This window comes from Protobothrops mucrosquamatus, unplaced genomic scaffold (genome assembly GCF_001527695.2).
Source record: "Protobothrops mucrosquamatus isolate PMUCROS unplaced genomic scaffold, P.Mucros_1.0 scaffold971, whole genome shotgun sequence".
NCBI lineage: Eukaryota > Metazoa > Chordata > Lepidosauria > Squamata > Viperidae > Protobothrops > Protobothrops mucrosquamatus.
Genome location: NW_015387214.1, coordinates 352,885 through 371,667, shown reverse-complemented (window position 1 = coordinate 371,667; position 18,783 = coordinate 352,885). Strand labels below are relative to the sequence as shown.

Here is an 18,783-nt window from a genome sequence, read left to right as displayed (position 1 = left end):
AAGATAGATTTTTTCCAAGGTGATTTAAATTCCCACCACATTTCTTTGGCACATTGTGCCCTCGTATTCAGCTATTATATATTATATAGGTGTGTTTGTGTGTCCGTGCATATGCATATATACCCTTTCTCCCACACACCCATATGACTTTTGTAGGAATTTATCATGAACAAATGCATTTAAGAAAACGTGCAACCGGTTATGGCGTATACCTCCAGATGCCTTGATATACATGTGGTAGGTTTCCCATCTAATCGAGCCTTCTGTCTTCTCCTCTTTTTGAACAAGCTGGACTTCAGGAGCTGTGGCAGAAAATCATCACGCGTTTATTCGCACTGTAAGGTTTTTCACAATTGCCCCAGCATTACTCAGGAATTTAAAAGAGCCAAAGGAACTCCTGAGTTGAGGTTTCAGCAAGCAAACAACTTTTACTTTGATCAAAATAGAGTTGGGTGACCCCCATCTCTCTTCGTGGCTGGTAGAGAGATGAAGGCAACAACCAGAAAAGATGTCTTCCACCTTTTATAACAGTGGTTCTCAACCTTTTTAATGCTGTGACCCCAACCGGTCGTAAGTCGAGGACTAAACCGGTCGTAAGTCGAGGACTAAACCGGTCGTAAGTCGAGGACTTTCCCTGCCCGGGAGTGCCGCGCATGCGTGGTTCCGCCCCCTGCGCCGGCCGAGACGTAGCTGGCAAGCAGCAGAGACGGAGCAGGCCGACCACCAGCTGGCCCAGCCCAAGGGAGGTAAGGCACCTGCCGGAAAAGGGGGAAAAAATGGCGGACAAAAAAAATGGCGGACAACCTTGCTTGGCGACCCCCATGAAATGGTCGATCGACCCCAAATGGGGTCCCGACCCACAGGTTGAGAACTACTGTTTTATACCTTTCCAGAACAAAAAGATCAGGTCTTGGTACCAGGCATAAGATGGCACAAAAAAAAATAATTCCTAGATGATGACTCATACCCAGCAACCCAGGCTCCATCTGTAACTCCTTTCCCCCCTTCCCTTACTGTACTCTTTTCATATAAGCAATCACCTATACCTAAAGCATGAAGCCCTTACTTTTCCAATATATATATATAAAGCATCTGATCAAGCAATTAACTACAAAATAATGATTACAAAATAACAAAATGATTACATGATAACACTATAAGTATCAATATAAAATGGTTACTATATATAAAATAAATGCTAATGTCAAACTTAAACATACTAAAATCATAAGCACAACAAAATCCCTTCAGCACCACAATGTTACCCAGAGATGACAACCCCCCCACCCCACCCCGTGCATTTCAAGCAAAGTTGGAGGTGGGTTGAGCCTATCTACACAAATGAACATTTGCAACTTCACAAGAGCCTTTACAAATGCACACACTCCCCCCACCCCGCCCTGCAGGCTTGCCATTTCCCCCCCCCCCCAGGATGAAGCCATATGGAAAATGCTCCTTTTGTTTCTCTAATGGCTGTTGAATGAATGGGAGCCCGTGACACGCATGCAATTGAAGAGGACATTGATTTACCTGAAGGGATCAATACTGCCAGCAGCTGGGATGCAAAACCCAATTGATTTTCTTATTCACCTCTTTTGATTGTGGAACAAAGCAGAGGCAGGTCGGGAGGAAAACTGCCCAAGGGGCTAATTTAGCTTGGAGTTTGAGCTTTTCTTCTTCTTTTTTTCTTTTTTTTCATTTCCTCTTCTGAACTTTTTTAGGCACAGAATTCACTAGGCCTCTCTCTGTGGTCTTTTACTTAATTTGGATTTATTTATCTTTTTTTTTTTTTTAGATGTGGCATTTCCAGAACTTCCATTCAGTTGGGGAAAGCGCCCCTGGCATGCCTTTTCCTTAAATTCACTTGAGGAAATACGATAAGCCAGTGGTGGCAAACCTATGGCACGCGTGCCAGAGGTGGCACTCAGAGCTTTCTCTGTGGGCACTTCTCTGAACTGCTGGTGGCAGGCTACAGAGCCCCAGAGTTCGCTGGTCGAGGGGCCGGCAGGCTGTGGCTGCTGACGGACACTGTCAGCCCCCATGCGCTCGCTGGCCTCTGGGCGCGGGGGCCGATGGTGTCAGGCAGCAGCTGCCCTAGCCCCTGCCTTGCCTTGCCCTGAGATAATGGCACCCCCAACCCTGCCCAGCCCCCACAGGCGTCCCTCCCCACGAGCAACATCAAGGTGACCACACCCACCTTGGCCACAGCCACCCAATCTGCCATGACCACCACAGCCACGGCCACCCAGTGAGCCACGCCCACCTGGCACCCGGCGATACATAAGTGGGTTTTGGGTTGCAGTTTGGGCACTCGGTCTCTAAAAGGTTCGCCATTACTGCGATAAGCGTTTATAGAAGGGCAGCGGGGGGGCTCAATGGTTAAGACGCTGGGTTTTTCTGCCGGAAAGCTGCCAGCCCAGGTTCGAAACCTGAGCTCCATGTGACGGGATGAGCTCCTGTCCTTACCTCAGCTCCTGCCAATCTGGCCGTTTGAAAGCATGCAAATGCGAGTAGATAAATAGGTCCCACTTCAGTGGGAAGGTAACAGCGTTCTGTGATGTCATGCTGGCCTCGTGACCGTGGAAATGTCTTCAGACAGCCCTGGCTAAATGGCCATGAAACAAAGATGAGCACCGCCCTGTACAGTCAGCCACAACTAGTGGAGTAAAATCCACTCCTTACCTTTAAAGAGGATTGGTTTCTAGCCTACTAGAGTATGTTCGTGGCCTCGTAGCACTTCTTTCTTACAATTGGAGAAAACGGTGGAGGAGCCCCATCTAGTTCAATGTTTCCCAACCTGAGCAATTTTATGTGGACTTCAACTCCCAGAATTCCCCAGCCCAGCCTTATCTTTGTCTTCCATGACCGGTCATGTTCCGTGACCAAGATCATCAAGTGACTATCTCATGAAGCCATACTATTATTGGTTTGAACATCGCATGATGAGACAACCCAGCAATTATTCTGTTACACCAAATCTAGAAGCCAGCAATTTTTTTTCCAAGCTAGAACACCCTTACTACAAATAAAGTCTACCGACGAGGTTGTCCTACCAATGTAATTTGTTTCTAGAATTATAACACGAATGGACGTGAAATGGAGATTGAAATAAGCTATTCGTTCACTACTTCTTCAGCAAGGTAACTATCTTGCTTAAGTGTATCAACTATTTAAACCAAGGGTCCCCAACCCCCCGGTCTGTGGACCGGTACCTGGTCTCAGCATGCCAGCAACCAGTCCACACAAACAAGCAAAGTCCCATCCGCGGGATGCAGGCAGCACACAAAACCACGCCCCCTCTGGTCCGCGGAAAACCATCTCTCCATGGGACCAGTCCCTGGTGCCCAAAAGGTTGGGGACCTCTGATTTAGTGTGTAATAACACTTTGATGAAGGGGGGAAAGCATCCTTATTTCATTTTGCAACATTCATTTCACCTCAAAAGTACTCAGGCCTAACTTTGAAGCAGTTATCTAAGCAAACCTGGCTGCTTTTGCACTACACAGAGGTTGACAGTGAGATCTGGGGGATTTAATGGTGTAGGAAGACAAAGTGAAACATACTTCTGACTGTTCCTTCTTCAAGGTCTTTCTTAGTCTCTGTATCATCAGACTTATCAAATCCTGGGGAGGTGAAAAGTGAGGGAAAAGTCAAGCTAAAACTTACGATCGCTAAAATATAAAGGAGGGGTGGGAGCGATTTTATCGGGGTCTTTCAGTTCTGCGGAAGAGATGTCTGAATCGTAATCCTGCATGTCTTTCTTTTTCATTGACTCATCTGAAGACGAAAGAAATTGGTTGTCTGCAATCTAAAGTAAACAAAGTCAAAAGTTTTCATTTGAGAATGAAGAAGCCCGGCTAGATCAAGTAGAATGATGCCCCCCCTTTAGGACTTGTGGATTTCAACTCCCAGAATTTGCAGGAATTTGCATTCCTGGCTGGCTCAGGAATTCTGGAAGTTGAAGTCCACAAGTCATAAAAGGCCCATTGTTCTCCATTCCTGGTCTAAGCCATAGGACAGCCTATAAACTGGTCTTGAGGATAACAACCCCTATTCTTTCTTGGTTTTCTCCAGCATCTGAGACTGGAAGGAACAGCATCACTGACCCAAGGAAGTTATTTTAGCAATTGTTTCTAAAGACTATTGATTCTTCTTAGTCCTGACAGTTTTTCTCATCTGTTAAGAATACAAAAATACCCTGGTTTATTCAACCTCAAGTCAGTTGAGTCCAATAGCTTGTTACCTACAACAGAGGTCCCCAACCTTTTGGGCACCAGGGACTGGTTATGAGGAGAGAGATTTTTCTGCGGATGGGTGGGTACGTGGTTTTGTGTGCTGCCTGCATCCTGTGGATGGGGCTTTGCTTGTTTGTGCGGACCGGTTGCTGGCACACCGCAGCCCAGTACCGGACCCCTGACCTACAACATCTGAGCAGACATTTCCTGGAAGCCCACAAGCTCAACCTGGCTGTTACTTCCTGATAATGTTCTCCAGCAATCGTTTTCATTGCCTTTCTGATTCAGGGGCTACTCTTAAGATACCTTTATTGTTGGGCCATAAATATCATCAATTAGACTGCACAATGATTATCCATCCAGATATTGTTAGACTACAGTTCCTATCACACACTGCTGTTATCCATAGTAGCAAGGAGGGGTCCTTGGTGCTCTCTGAGCTTGCTCGTTTTCTTGCAGATGTTTCATTACCCAACATCAACAGTGCTAGTTTGGGTAATGAAGCATCTACATTCTTGCAGATGTAATGAAATATCTGCAAGAAAACAAGCAAGCTCAGAGAGCACCAAGGACCCCTCCTTGCTACTATGGATAACAGCAGTGTGTGATAGGAACTGTAGTCTACCCTGAGCTACAGATATTCTCCTTTATTGATACGAGCAAAGAGCTCATGGAAGTTGAGATTCAACAGTAACCGGACCTGCTATTACTCACATTATTATAATAAGCCCTTTTTGCATATGATTATCTCTAAAGCTGNTCTTTTCCCCCCCCCCCCCCCCCCCGCTCTCCTTTGTCATTTTTACATGCACCAGAGGTGTTGCTTAGTTCTTGCAGCATTGTGGGGTTGAGCTCTTTTGGCACATGCCTGGAATATTACAATACATGCGGAAAAGTATCCCAGGATTGCGTATGATGCTGATCGCATGAGTCACGTCCCCTTTGCTCTCCACACAGATTCTGCTGTTGTTGTGCGTTTCCTCTTCACCTGTGCACGTTTCAAAAAGTTTGTGGGGTGCAAACGTTTGTGAGGTGGAAATCTCAGAATAGTGCCTGTCTTGGGGCATAAACCCCATTGTTCTTTGCACTTGTGCTTGGGAAGTGTGGGTTAGGCATTAAAATATAACAGAATAACGGAAGGGACCATGGAGGTCTTCTAGTCCAACCCCCTGCTCAAGCAGAAAACCCTGTAACATTTCAGACAAATGTTTGTCCAATTTCTTGAATTCCTCTACCCTACAAAATGGGTGCTGGGAAATCACAAAGGCATCAAAAGCTTCAAGTTCTAAGCTGTTCTATGCAAGTTCTAAAACAGGGGTCCCTAATCCCTGGTCTGTGGCCCAGTACCGAGCCGCGGCATGCTAGCAACCGATCCGCACAAACAAGCAAAGTCCCATCCATGAGATGCAGGCAGCACACAAAACCACACACCCTCCAGTCCGTGGAAAAACCCCTCTCCACGGAACCGGTCCCTGGTGCCCAAAAGGTTGGGGACCTCTCTCTAGAACCAGCTTTCACCAGTACAGGAGAACTAACTTTGGGATGCTAATAGGCAGCAGCACAAAATAAGTACTGAGGACTGAAACCCACAACGACGTCTTCTGCGCGCTGATTATAAAAGAGTTGAGCATAATGGCCCTTGGCTTTCATCAGCTGTGCATGGGTACCGCTTTCCGATATCTGCCCATCTTCTAGCAACATGATTTGATCACAAAACTGCAGATACTGTGGATATTAAGGAAAGAGAAAAGAATCAGTAAACTAATGAGCAGGTTATGGAGTTGGTATTTCGGATTCTACCTTTATACAGGTATCCTCGAATTACAATCACAGCTGAGCCCAAATTTTTGAAGTTTCAATGAAAGTAGTTAAACAGCTCAGATATTCAAAGGGAACTGAAACAATTTTTGAAATCAAATTGGATTCAAGCTGGAACTGAATCGGGTCATACATTTCAATCAAACCAAAAGAAAAATGGATTTTGCCAGATTTATACATACTTCAGTCTCTGTCTGTCTGTCTGTCTGTCTCTCTCTCTCTCTCTCACACACACACACACACACAGAGAGAGAGAGAGAGAGAGAGACAGAGAGACAGAGAGAGAAGCAGAGGCAGAGACACAGAGACACACACAATGGGAAAAAGATAGACAAATAAAGTACATAACAATATAGAGACAGAGAGGCAGGGATTATTTCTGTTTGACAGAAAAAGAGTGTAAATTTTAGGAAATATGTTTTATAGGGCACAGCCTGGTTTCTTAGACCTGGCTGAAACAGCAACCCTATTGTAGAAAGAAAAAATCTCAACAAATTGTTATCGCTTTGGGAAGAGCGTACAATCTGTAAGCCCCCAAAGACTCTGTTTAGATAACAATACAAATTCTCCCCATTCTTTAGAATGAGGATCTTTTGTTTCTGTTCTTTTTTCAAATGGATCAATGGCTCTACAGAGAATTTCAAGCCTTTTCTGCCCTCTATTGGCATGGAGAAGTTATTTTGTTTTTCAAGAGGGGAGGAGGGAAGAAGTAATGGAATAAAACTGCAGAAATGGGTTTTGGTTTTTTTTTTTTTTGAGAAGTCTTTTAACAAGGAAAAATAAAACCCGAGCAGCAGACTCAGAAGAACCGCAAAGATTGCCTCTACCATGGGAAAGATGGGTGGTTGCTGACCTCAGTTCTCTAACCAACAATCACTGCTTGAGAAACCAAACCAGGCCACCCCCCAACCTCACTGTTATAAGGCATTGCCAAATGCTCTAATTCATTTTCTGTGATGTTAGACTCAGTGTGCAATTGCCTCTCTTCGGGGGCATAAAACCCAGGCTGCTTGTTACTTTTAAACTAATAGCACACTTACTCTCCAAATGTAGGCCATTATGAAGGAAATGTTCACATACCAGAGGGAAATATTAACAGCACTGAAGAGGCTCTAATGGTTTGCAGGAATTAAAAAAAAAAGGGGGGGAGGGAATTGAGGGGTGGTGGTAGAAAACAGCTGGGGGACAAACATCGCTTGGTATTCAAGACGTACTGACCAAGAAAGATTTGAAAAAAGAGAAAGAATAGAATTGAACATTCTGGGAAGAAAGTGAGACTAAAAATGTCTTTGAGGTCCCAGGGCAATAAAGTCTTTAAAATTAATTGAAAAACAAAACAAAACCCAAAAGCATTTTAGAAATGATAACAAGCTGTTAAATTTTTTTTCCCAAAAAAGTCAACATCCCTATTGCAGAAACGATAAGTCCTTGACTTACAACAGTTCGTTTACTGCCCGTTCGAAGTTACAACGGCGCTGAAAAAAGTGACTTAGGACTGTTTTTCACACTTACGACTGTTGCGGCCTCCCCACGGTCACGTGATCAAAATTCGGACCCTGACTCATACTTATGACGGTTGCAGTGTCATGGGGGATCGTGTGATCCCCTTTTGCGACCTTCTGACAAGCCAAGTCAAGGGGGAAGTTGGATCCACTTAACAACCGTGTTGCTAACTTAACAATCCCAGTGATTCACTTAAGAGCTGCATCAAAAAAAGGTCGTAAAAATGGGGCAAAACTCACTTAACAAATGTCTCGCTTAGCAACAGAAATTTTGGGCTCAGTTGTGGTTGTAAGTTGAGGACTCCCTATATTGGATTTGTTTCACCCCAAACTCCATCCTGGGTGTGTTTCTGATTTGGGCTGACATTCCTCGTAGCCATGCCCTATAAAGTTCTTTCCCATTTCTTTCAGCAATTCGTTTACCTGCAGCTGATGAGACACCAGAAGGAGGGTTTTCCCCTTAAGAGCCTTTTTAATGCATTCTTCAAAAATATAGCTTCCAACTTGAGCATCCACGGCGGACAAAGGATCGTCCAATAAATAAATATCTCGGTTTGCATACACCGCCCGAGCCAAAGTGATTCTCTGCTTTTGACCTCCCGAGAGGGTCACACCCCCTTCTCCTATCTTTTAAAAAAAACAAACAGAATGGATGCATCGATCAAACTCAAATATAGAACACTCATATAGCTGTTTAATAACAGGTTTCTACCTTTATTAGAATGTAAACATTGCATTTCACTGTCAGGCTATGAAATTTTCCTCCATTTATGAGAAATGTTCAGATTATTGATTCCTTATTCCATAGACCATAATGTCCTTTTTAGCAACTTAACCAATGTGGGCAAGAAAAGTCGTCAAACAGGGCAAAACTCACTTAACAAATTTCTCACTTAGCAACATAAATTCTGGGCTCAGTTGGGATCGTAAGTCGAGGACTACCTACATTCTGCAGAAAGAGAGAGAAATCTCAGCATGCAAAAGGAAGAATGTTAGGCCCCAAGTACTGATAAATTATGAAGAGAACAGGGACATCCATGCATAAAGAGGGGAGAGAAATCTAAAAAAGTTAAGATGACGTCCACAACCATAGATCTATCACACAACTATGATTGTCTTGTTGATGGTGGGGTTTCAATCACACTACCCTCCCTTCCTATCGCTTCCAGGAAAATACAGCAAATTGCTCAGATAATAAAATAGGAATATGTAAAGCAAGGTTTTTTTTTCCTCCTTCAGATCCACTAATCCTTTAGAGATAAAAACGCACTGTGGCCCAATTTAGGCTCAACATGTTATGGCAAATGCTGAGTTTATGAAACATATCAAAACTAAATTAAAAATTAAATCAAAACTAAACACAATTGGTTTAACATCTTGGCCTATCTGTTATTTACAGGCTGATAGTAAATGAATTCCCAGAACAAGTTGGATCCAATACCAGTTTACTTAGCCTACTGTGTTATTTAAAGCCAGGGGTGTATTAGCCATGCTTTGTGGTTTAGTAGCTTGTGCACAGCATAGTGTGGCTTATCCAACAAGCCATGAGTAAGCCAATAATGGCTTAGTATATTCTGAAACTAAGTCTAAATCTGTAGCACCCCTGAAATCAGAATCATGTCACACCTAACTCCTCATTACAAAGTATAGAAAATCCATTTGTATCATTGTTTCACAAATCTGATGTAACATCTGAAGATGTTCAACATGAATTAACATTATAGTTGGGATTTTGTACCCTTCATACTAAGAAGAATATCTAGGGCTAGTTTGGCCAATTGCCTATAGGCCCAATAATGTATTTTCTTTCCTGCGAAAGCAAATATAATGCTGTCATTGATTAAACAATTAACCAGAAACTCAGTAGGTGATTTGAGGTCCATCATTCTCTCTCCATCCATCATTCCTTACTGAGTTATCACATATATAAAATCTGGGGAGCTCTCCATCTATGTTTCCATGAGATGAGATATAAATACACAGAATAAACAAGAGTAAGTTGGCAGTTTAATTTAGCGTCCTTAAATTAAATAAACACACATTATACTTACTTCGGTCATATCTCCATAGGATAAACGTTCCATATCTGTCTTGAGACTGCAAATGTTGATGATATGATTATACCTAAAAATATTAAAACTGAACTGAGTTGCAAGCAATGATTCTCAGAAAATTTCTTTCGTATTTCTGTAAATGAGCCTTGTAGCATTACTGGGATTATTATTGGAGAAGACTCCTACAGTGTTGAGTATTGCCGGTTCTCCAGTCTTGACTCAATGTCAGCCTTAGCAGCTAGAGCAGACAGGAAGCATGACCAAATAACCTCATTCTATTTTATTGTAAAGCTGCATTAATAGACTCTTGCAAGTTTGAAAGTACAATTTTCCCCACCGTCAACGTTATAGCCTGTTACAGAGGTACCTCAGTACCCAACTCATAAAATTTGGTACTCAACGTATTTTGACATGAACATTTTGTCCCGGTATTCATTGTTTGTTTGGTACTCAACACACAAGCTAGAACTTGTTGATGTTGGTTGTCTCATGACTTGCTGCCCTTTCCAACTGAAGGATTAGGCCAGGGGTCCCCAACTCCCGGTCCGTGGACCAGTACTGGGCCGTGACATGACAGCAACCAGTTCACACAAACAAGCAAAGCCCCATCCACGAGATGCAGGCAGCACACAAAACTACACTCCTCTGATCTGCGGAAAAACCTCTCTCCACAAAACCGGTCACTGGTGCCCAAAAGATTGGGGACCTCTAGGTTAGGGTTAGGGTGCCACAATAGTCACGTGATAACTCTTGCCCTGTGAACATCCTCTTGCAGTCTTATCTTCTGTGGTCATTTTGTGTATTTTTGTGTTTTCTTTCTCATCAGTACAGGTATTTTATTTTATTTATTGTATTTAATCTAAGTATGTATTAATTTTTAGGTTTGTTTCTCATGTAAAATAATGATATACAACCCTATCTTTTTATATATTGCCTTAAAAATGTGCATTGTCTTTGGTTTAGGAACACGTTAAGTTTATTTACATTATTCCTTGTGTGAAAAAATTGTTTGGTACTTGTTTTTGGTACTTATCATGCCTCTTGGAACCAGTTAAAGACAAGTACTGAAGTAGCATTAAGGATCCCTCAAAGGCTTCTGTTCCACCCATTATGCAGCTGTGGCCTATGCTTCCTCTTATCTGTCTGTTCCTTAGACAGCATCTCTTCACTATTTTTTTTTCAAGTTGTAGAGCTCCTACAATAACCAGCTGAGATGGAAATGACTCAAACAAAGAAGGCACTCAAATAACTGGGTCTTGTCAATTATTTTACCCTTAGATATTCTATGTAATATTTGAACTGAAGGTTCTTTTTCTATTTCATATCATTTCAGCAAAGCTTAATGCCCCCCTGCAGCATCTAATGGCTCGTGACATGCTAGTAATATTCCCCGGAGCCATTTTGAAGATGTGGTGAAAATGAGTTCTTGGGAGATGCGTTTGCTTGTTTGTTTGTTCCCACTAAGCTGGAATACATTTTTCTTCCTTTCTCTTCTTTTTTTTCTTTTGATCCAATATAATTTGAGGGAATGACAGAAGTGATATTTAGCAACCATTTACTCTCACAGCTGAGTACACTGGTCGGGTATAATATTTAGAAAACTAATAAGAAAGAACAGCTTTCTTGGTTTCATTAAAACCGAAGAACTTGCTGTGGGGAATATATAAACTCTTATTTGAAAATGAGAAGCTAAGACATTTCTTATCTTGATTATTCTAATGTAGGTTGTTCACCTGAGGTCCTTGACCTGCCTGTGGCCCTCAGAATCCTTGGGTGAAGCCCTCAAAGACCTTCTAAAATGGTCTAGCAAATTGTAAGCTTGGACTTGACACATTTAAAAAGAACATTAAATATGGGGAGTATTAAGGTTAACTGTACTTAATTACCCCACTCTTACCAAAATTTCAAGTACATTTCAATTAAAATCCATTTAAATTCATTTGTCTTGTCACCACCTCTGCGTTAAAAATACAGGCAGAAGCAACCAGATCCACACATGTAGAATTCAAGTTTACTACTTTATTATATTCTGCCTATAATACAGGAATCTCCCTGGATTGCTTGCCTTCTCTTGCAACAGACAGATTAGTTCTATGAAGCTTAAGGGATGGTTTCACTCCTTGATCTCATCCTTGCATTGCTTGCGTGAAGCTACAATATCGGTTTGAAAGCTGTTCAGTCAGATCATCTACAACCAACTGTGTTGGTTCACAATAGATTCTTCCAGACCTTCCAGGAGATGAAGCAACTGAACTAGGACCTTCTAGATGCCACATTATTTTGCTATAGGCTTTTGGAAGGACCAGACTACAAATAAAGAAGGCCTGACGCAAATTGTTCTCCATCCTCAAATGAACCTCTTCACACATTCAGGTCAACTTCTGAAGCCTCACTTCAGTTCCCATCCCTCACTCAGGTAAGATGGCTCAGAAAGACACAGTCTTTCATTTGTGACGCCTTGCCTGCGGAAGTCCTCTGGCAATGTTAGCATCTGAGTACCTTTAAGGTAGCTGACATTTTATGCCACCGTTTCATCTCAAATCGAGCAGTAATGGTTTGGTTTCATGTGCTTTTTTTATTATTATTTGAGTTACAGTTTTGAGAATTTCATTTCGTTACTTTCATTTTCCATCCCCAGGGCATTTCTTATAAATATGCCAAGAGAAATACGTAGGTGTTTCCATAAACACATCTGATAACAGTTATTTAACAGTACAACACCCTAGCATTTAATCAAATACAATGCTTGCCCTTTCCTTTATAGAGCTAAAAATAAAAGGATTAAAGACTGAATTCTTTTCTTCTTTTTTTATAAAAAGGAAAAAAGAACAGAGCCAATGATCAGCAAAGGCAGTGTGATAATTCTGAAAGATCAGGAACCCTCCCCTTGAATGCTCCAATCTTAATCTCTTTTATTACTTAAATTTATGGTTATCTTTGCATGATGACTCAGCAGATAAAGATGCTGAGCTTCTCAGCTAGATAGCCCGAGACCGAGACAATGGAATGAGCGCTCATTACTTGTCTCAGTTCCTGCCAACTTAGCAGTTCAAAAACATACAGAGGCGAGTAGATAAATAGGTACCACTTTGGCGGGAAGTTTGCAGAGTTCCGTGCGCCTTCAGCATATAGTCATGCTGGCCACGTGACCACGGAAAAATCTTCATATAATGCTAACTCCCTCGGTTAAGAAAAGGAGATGAGCAACTGCTAGACTCGGACATGACTGAACAGGAGAAATCTTTAATTTATTTCATAGTTACCTTTGTTCATCATAGTCTTCTCCAAACAGTATATTATCCCTGACACTTCCGTGAAATATCCACGCTTGCTGTGACACGTATGCCAAAGTGCCATTCACAATGACCTTCCCACGATACAGATACATCTGGAGTGGATAGAAGGAATAGTTGGATGCCAAAGCTGCTTCGGTGGCTTTTCCTGTTATCTGTTAATCCATGTGTCCTAAATCACAGTTCTTAGATACCTGTTTTGCTTCTGATGGAGAACTTGAAAATAATGGAAAGTTAGGGAAGGATTTGCATACCAAAACCAGCCCACCCATCCGGGCCAAACGAGACATCAATTCTAGTCTTCAAATTTGGGCCTTATGTAATGAAGTGGAAGTGATTCTTTCTTTGCTCTTATTGTAGTTTTTGTATTACGATCGGGGAAAGGTTTTATTGTGTCTCCTACACCAAGAATAATTGGATAGATTGAATTTTCTGCACCTTGATTTAGCCTGTGCAGCGCAATTCCCTCCCACAGTTCGCAATTAAATAAAAGTTTAATTCTACAAACTTTTCTACATCTTACGGAACCTGATCTTTGCAAATACTGTCTGATCAGGACCTGTTATATTCATATGCAACCTGAAGATTGACTATCCATTGGAGTAGCCATTTTTTCTAAATGGCTCAAGGGTCCATCCTAGACATTTGAATGCACCGAAATGCAATTTGTATACAGATTTAGAGAACAAATGCATAAATTTTCAGATCTGCTTCCTCTGTTTAAACCGGGGATCTTCAGACTTGGCAACTTTAAGACTTGTAGACTTCAACTCCCAGAATTCCTTGGCTGGCTGAGGAATTCTGGGAGTTGAAGTCCACAAGCCTTAAACTTGCCAAGTTTGAAGACCCCTGGTTTTAAAAAATAGTAAAACACATGCAACCAACACCATAATGTTGGTATGCACTAGCCATAAGAGCTGAGAAGCTCAACATATTAGCAGAGTGATGCACTATGGGTCTACCTTTGGCCACACAGAATACTGAAGTTTTGACTTGATCAGCATAGCATAGTCAAGGAAAAGAGCCACGTTATTGTAAAGTATCGTAAAATGTTACATTAGAGATGAACTGAGAAAAATGTAGACATTTACATACCTGTCCTAACACTGCTTTGAGGAGTGAAGTCTTTCCACTTCCCACATTGCCACAAATCCCCAAAACTTTGCCCTGGGAAGGAAAAAAAGTGAGTACAATTTACACACGGCAGTAGAATTAGAATACTTTATTTGGCCAAGTGTCATTCGACACGCAAGGAATTTGTCTCCGGTGCAGAAACTGTCCGTGTACATGCAAAACAACAGAGTAATAATCATAATAATCATAATAATGATACCAATAAGACAGGGTAGTAGAGAAAAGGGGAATAATAATAATAATAATAATAATAATAATAATAATAATAATAATAATAATAATAATAATAATAATAATAATAATAATAGTAATGTTAGTTGCAAAGTCGTGTCCGACCCATCGCGACCCCATGGACAACGTTCCTCCAGGCCTTCCTGTCCTCTACCATCTTCTGGAGTCCATTTAAGCTCACGCCTACTGCTTCAGTGACTCCATCCAGCCACCTCCTTCTCTGTCGTCCCCTCCTTCTATTGCCCTCCATCTTTCCCAGCATCAGGCTCTTCTCCAGGGAGTCCTTCCTTCTCATTAGGTGGCCAAAGGACTTGAGTTTCAACTTCAGGATCTGGCCTTCTAAAGAGCAGTCAGGGTTGATCTCCTCCAGGACTGACCGGTTTGATCGCCTTGCAGTCCAGGGGACTCGCAGGAGTCTTCTCCAGCACCATAGTTCAAAGGCCTCCATTCTTTGGCGCTCAGCCTTTCTTCTGGTCCAACTTTCACAGCCATACATTGCAACTGGGAAAACCATGGCCTGGACTATACGTACTTTGTTGGCAGGGTGACGTCTCTGCTCTTTAGTATGCTATCTAGATTTGCCATAGCTTTCCTCCCCAGGAATAATAATAATAATACCATACAACATGGGTAAATAGACATAAGACAGTACTGTGGGAATTAGGTGTTCAGCAGAGTGATGGCACAAGGGGGAAAAAAACTGTCTTTGTGTCTAGTTGTGTTGGCATGCAATGCCCTAGAGCGAGGGGAGAAGTTGAAACAATTTATGTCCAGGATGTGAAGGGGTCTGTAGATAATTTCTCAGCCCTCCTTCTGGCCCACATAATGTACAGGTCTTCTATGGAAGGCAGGCTGTATTATGGATCTGTGGCTGTTTATACTCAGACCAAATCTTAACATCTTAACGTAAATTATCACCAGGTTGATTTGGGTTTAAATATTATTGTTCCCCTGTACTTACTTTCTCTACTGTAAAACTTATATTCTGCAGGACAAAGGTGATGTCAATATCCTTGTCAACAAGTAATATCTCTGAGTCAGAAATGACTGGGTCTACCCTGGGAGGGGATTTGTGGACCCCTTTCCCAGTCAGATGTCTTTCTTTAACAGTTTTGGTGGGGTGTTCACTGGAAGCACTTTCCCAAGATATGGTGACGTCTTTCAGCACCACCGCATATATGGAACCCTGCAAGGTTGTCACATACGCAGAAGGCGTTTGCATAGTGAGAATTTTCTACAAGAGAAGAAACAAGTTCTAAGCTACATCAATGTATTATTGATGGAAACATTAACATAATCTTGCAAATCTTGGACTTCTAGTCTATGGAGATTCTCTGAACTGAAGAAGAATAGATTAAGGAACATTTATTTTATTTATTTATTTTTTCATAATTTATATGCCGCCCTTCTCCCCACGGGACTCAGGGCGGCTCACAGCATATTAAAATAACACAATACAAACAACACACACAACATTTCCCCTATAAAAGCCAATTAAAACCAAATATTTGTAGCTGTGACATTATTAAAATCATTAAAAATTATCCCTATTTAAAATTCACNTCGTTCCAGAGGGTGGGGGCACCCACAGAGAAGGCCCTCCCCCTGGGGGTCGCCAGCCGACATTGCTTGGCCGACGGCACCCTGAGGAGGCCCGCTCTGTGGGAGCGTACCGGTCTGTGGGAGGGAATCTGTGGCAGAAGGCGGTCTCGGAGGTATCCAGGTCCTATGCCATGGAGCGCTTTAAAGGTGGTAACTAACAACTAACAACTAACATTGATCTAATATAGGAAACTAGTGTATTCTGTAACCGGCACAGGGCATTCTTTTTTATGAACTTGCTTAAATATCCCAAAATATCTGTAATAGTTTTTTTTCCCAAGCTGGACCTTCGGGAGGCGTACTACAGGGTGCGGATACGGCGTGGAGACGAGTGGAAGACGGCATTCAACTGTCCACTCGGCAGTTTCCAGTTCCGCGTGATGCCGTTTGGCCTGCAAGGGGCCCCCACGGTCTTCATGCCCCCAAACCCACTATTTTTTTACCTTCAGCCTTTTTAAGGCGACACTGGCTTCTGCCGTGGATTTCACTGAAAATGGCAAAATGGCAATTGAAAACCTCATGGTATTAAATACTGAAATCACACTGAAGGCCTGTAAAAGGGAAGGAATTAAAGGATTCTTAGTATCAAATGGGAGGGAGATTCATCCAGGAGAGTCAGACTTTTAGACTTTCTAACTTTCAGTCCCCACGTTTCTCTTTCCTAATTTGGTATCACAGATTATCCCAAATTGGTGCGGCTAAACAGGCAGGACTCTCCATACTGCCAGCTATTCAGTCTTAAATTAGTCTCAGAAGTTAGCAGGAATTGGCAAAAACTAACTAGGATATTGCAGATAGTCCTTGACTCACAACCACAACCAAGCCCCAAGTCAGCTAAGAGAGAGAGAGAGTGGTTAACTGAGTTTGGCTCCATTTTGTGACTTTACTTGCCACTCCAGCTGTTCATTGAGTAACATGCTTGTTAAGGGAAAGTAGATTTCCCATTGACTTTGCTTCTGAGAAGGTCACGGGACCCCGGGACACTGCAACCGTCATAAATATGAGCCAGTTGCCAAGTGCCTGAATTTTGATCACGTGACCACAAGGATTCTTCAATGGTTGTAGACATATCCAGTTCCTGCAACTGTTCTTCATATGTTTTAATCTCCAGTCCCTTAATCATCATTGCTCTCTGCACTCTTTCCAGAGTCTCAACATAGTGTAGGTGCTGGACTAGATGACCTCCAGGGTCCCTTCCAGTTCTATTCTATTCTATTCTATTCTATTCTATTCTATTCTATTCTATTCTATTCTATTATCATTATTCTATTCTAGCCCATTCTATTCTATCCTATCCTATTCTATCCTTATCCTATCCTACCCTACCCTATTATCATTATTCTATCCTATCCTATCCTATCCTATCCTATCCTTATCCTATCCTACCCTACCCTACCCTACCCTACCCTACCCTACTCTATTACTATTCTATTCTATTCTATTCTATTCTATTCTATTCTATTCTATTCTATTCTATTCTATTCTATCCTTATCCTTATCCTTATCCTTATCCTTATCCTTATCCTTATCCTTATCCTTATCCTTATCCTTATCCTTATCCTTATCCTACCCTACCCTACCCTACTTTACTCTACTCTACTCTACTCTACTCTACTCTATTCTATTCTATTCTATTCTATTCTATTCTATTCTATTCTATTCTATTCCATTCCATTCCATTCCATTCCATTCCATTCCATTCTATTTTTTAGAGACCAAAACTGGATGCAGCATTTCAAGTGTGGCCTTACCAAGGCATTGTAAAGCAGTACTAACACTTCACGTGATCTTGATTCTATCTCTCTGTTAATGCAGCCTAGGAGAGTTGATCTGACATTTTGGTATCATCTTGGTGAGGAACTGATGGCTATCATAAAGACAGTGGAACAACTAAGAAACAGAAGTATCGTCTTACAACAGCAGCTGATAATTCACGCTTTAACAGGGTATGGAGGCAAAACAGCATAACAATGGTTAGAGTGGAAACGACTGGCGTCAATGCAGAGTTCACGCTTTGGACGTATCCTGCCTTTTCCAGTATTTTTTTTTCTGTTTCCCGGATGCCTGCAAAAGGTAAAAGACATCATCCATCCTGTAATGACGTGGAGCCAAGTGATAAATCACATATCTTTCTAGACAATGGTCTATAATTTTGCAAATTATACCCTATGCACCTTCAATTAGAGGTGAATCATAAAAATTGGGGTGAGAATGAGCTAGTTAAAGCATTCCACTGAAACAGGGAAGAACTAGAGTAGTCGCCTCCCCACTCCAGGTACCTGTGATAATTTTTGCAAAAGATTTTTCCCAGGCATACATTTTGATTAGCTTAATGGACGTCAAAATCTCATTCGTGATTTGCACACGTCTGTCAGTCATCACAACAGAACTTCTTCGAAAAACAGAAGTTAATTTGGCCATCAACATCTGCAAGGGAAAAGAGATTTCATATATGGCTGACAGCTAAACCCATGGCAGAGGACTAAAGGTCAATGCTACTAGCATTGGATGTTTTGCTTTGACAACAGTTGGAGATGCAATCATTTTCTTCTTATGTTTTACTCTTAGAGTTGGAGTTAGATGATGCTGGGGGGGGGGGAGAAAGTGCACAAGAGTTTAGCTAGATATAACAATACTGGACCTAGTTAGTGAACCAAGGTTATTGAAATAAGAGATGATAAGAATTGGCCCGGCTGGAGAACTGAAAGCCTGCATTTCAAACTAATTGGAGAATGCAATTTATGACTGTTAATTGGAGGAGGGAATTGTGCTTTGATACTATGCGCTCAGGGGAGGGGAATCCAGTTTTTGGCTTCGATTGTGTTAGTGCCGACGCTCTGCTTCTCTAATCAAGATTCTTTAAGGTAAACAATGCCTTGAAGTTCTTTGAAGAGTTTCATCTGTTGGAACCATGA

At 41.9% G+C, this 18,783-nt stretch overlaps 1 protein-coding gene across 1 annotated transcript in view; it reads right to left on the bottom strand.

The window, feature by feature from the left end:
- Positions 1–18,783, bottom strand: part of LOC107290813 (multidrug resistance-associated protein 9-like) — a 44,700-nt gene that overhangs the window by 19,438 nt on the left and 6,479 nt on the right. Inside the window, 11 exon segments of the mRNA XM_029284819.1 lie at positions 213–302; positions 3,666–3,807; positions 5,693–5,959; positions 7,978–8,181; positions 9,606–9,678; positions 12,872–12,996; positions 13,997–14,068; positions 15,228–15,500; positions 16,312–16,419; positions 17,784–17,932; positions 18,148–18,295. Coding sequence (XP_029140652.1) covers positions 213–302; positions 3,666–3,807; positions 5,693–5,959; positions 7,978–8,181; positions 9,606–9,678; positions 12,872–12,996; positions 13,997–14,068; positions 15,228–15,500; positions 16,312–16,419; positions 17,784–17,932; positions 18,148–18,295 — 1,651 coding nt within the window.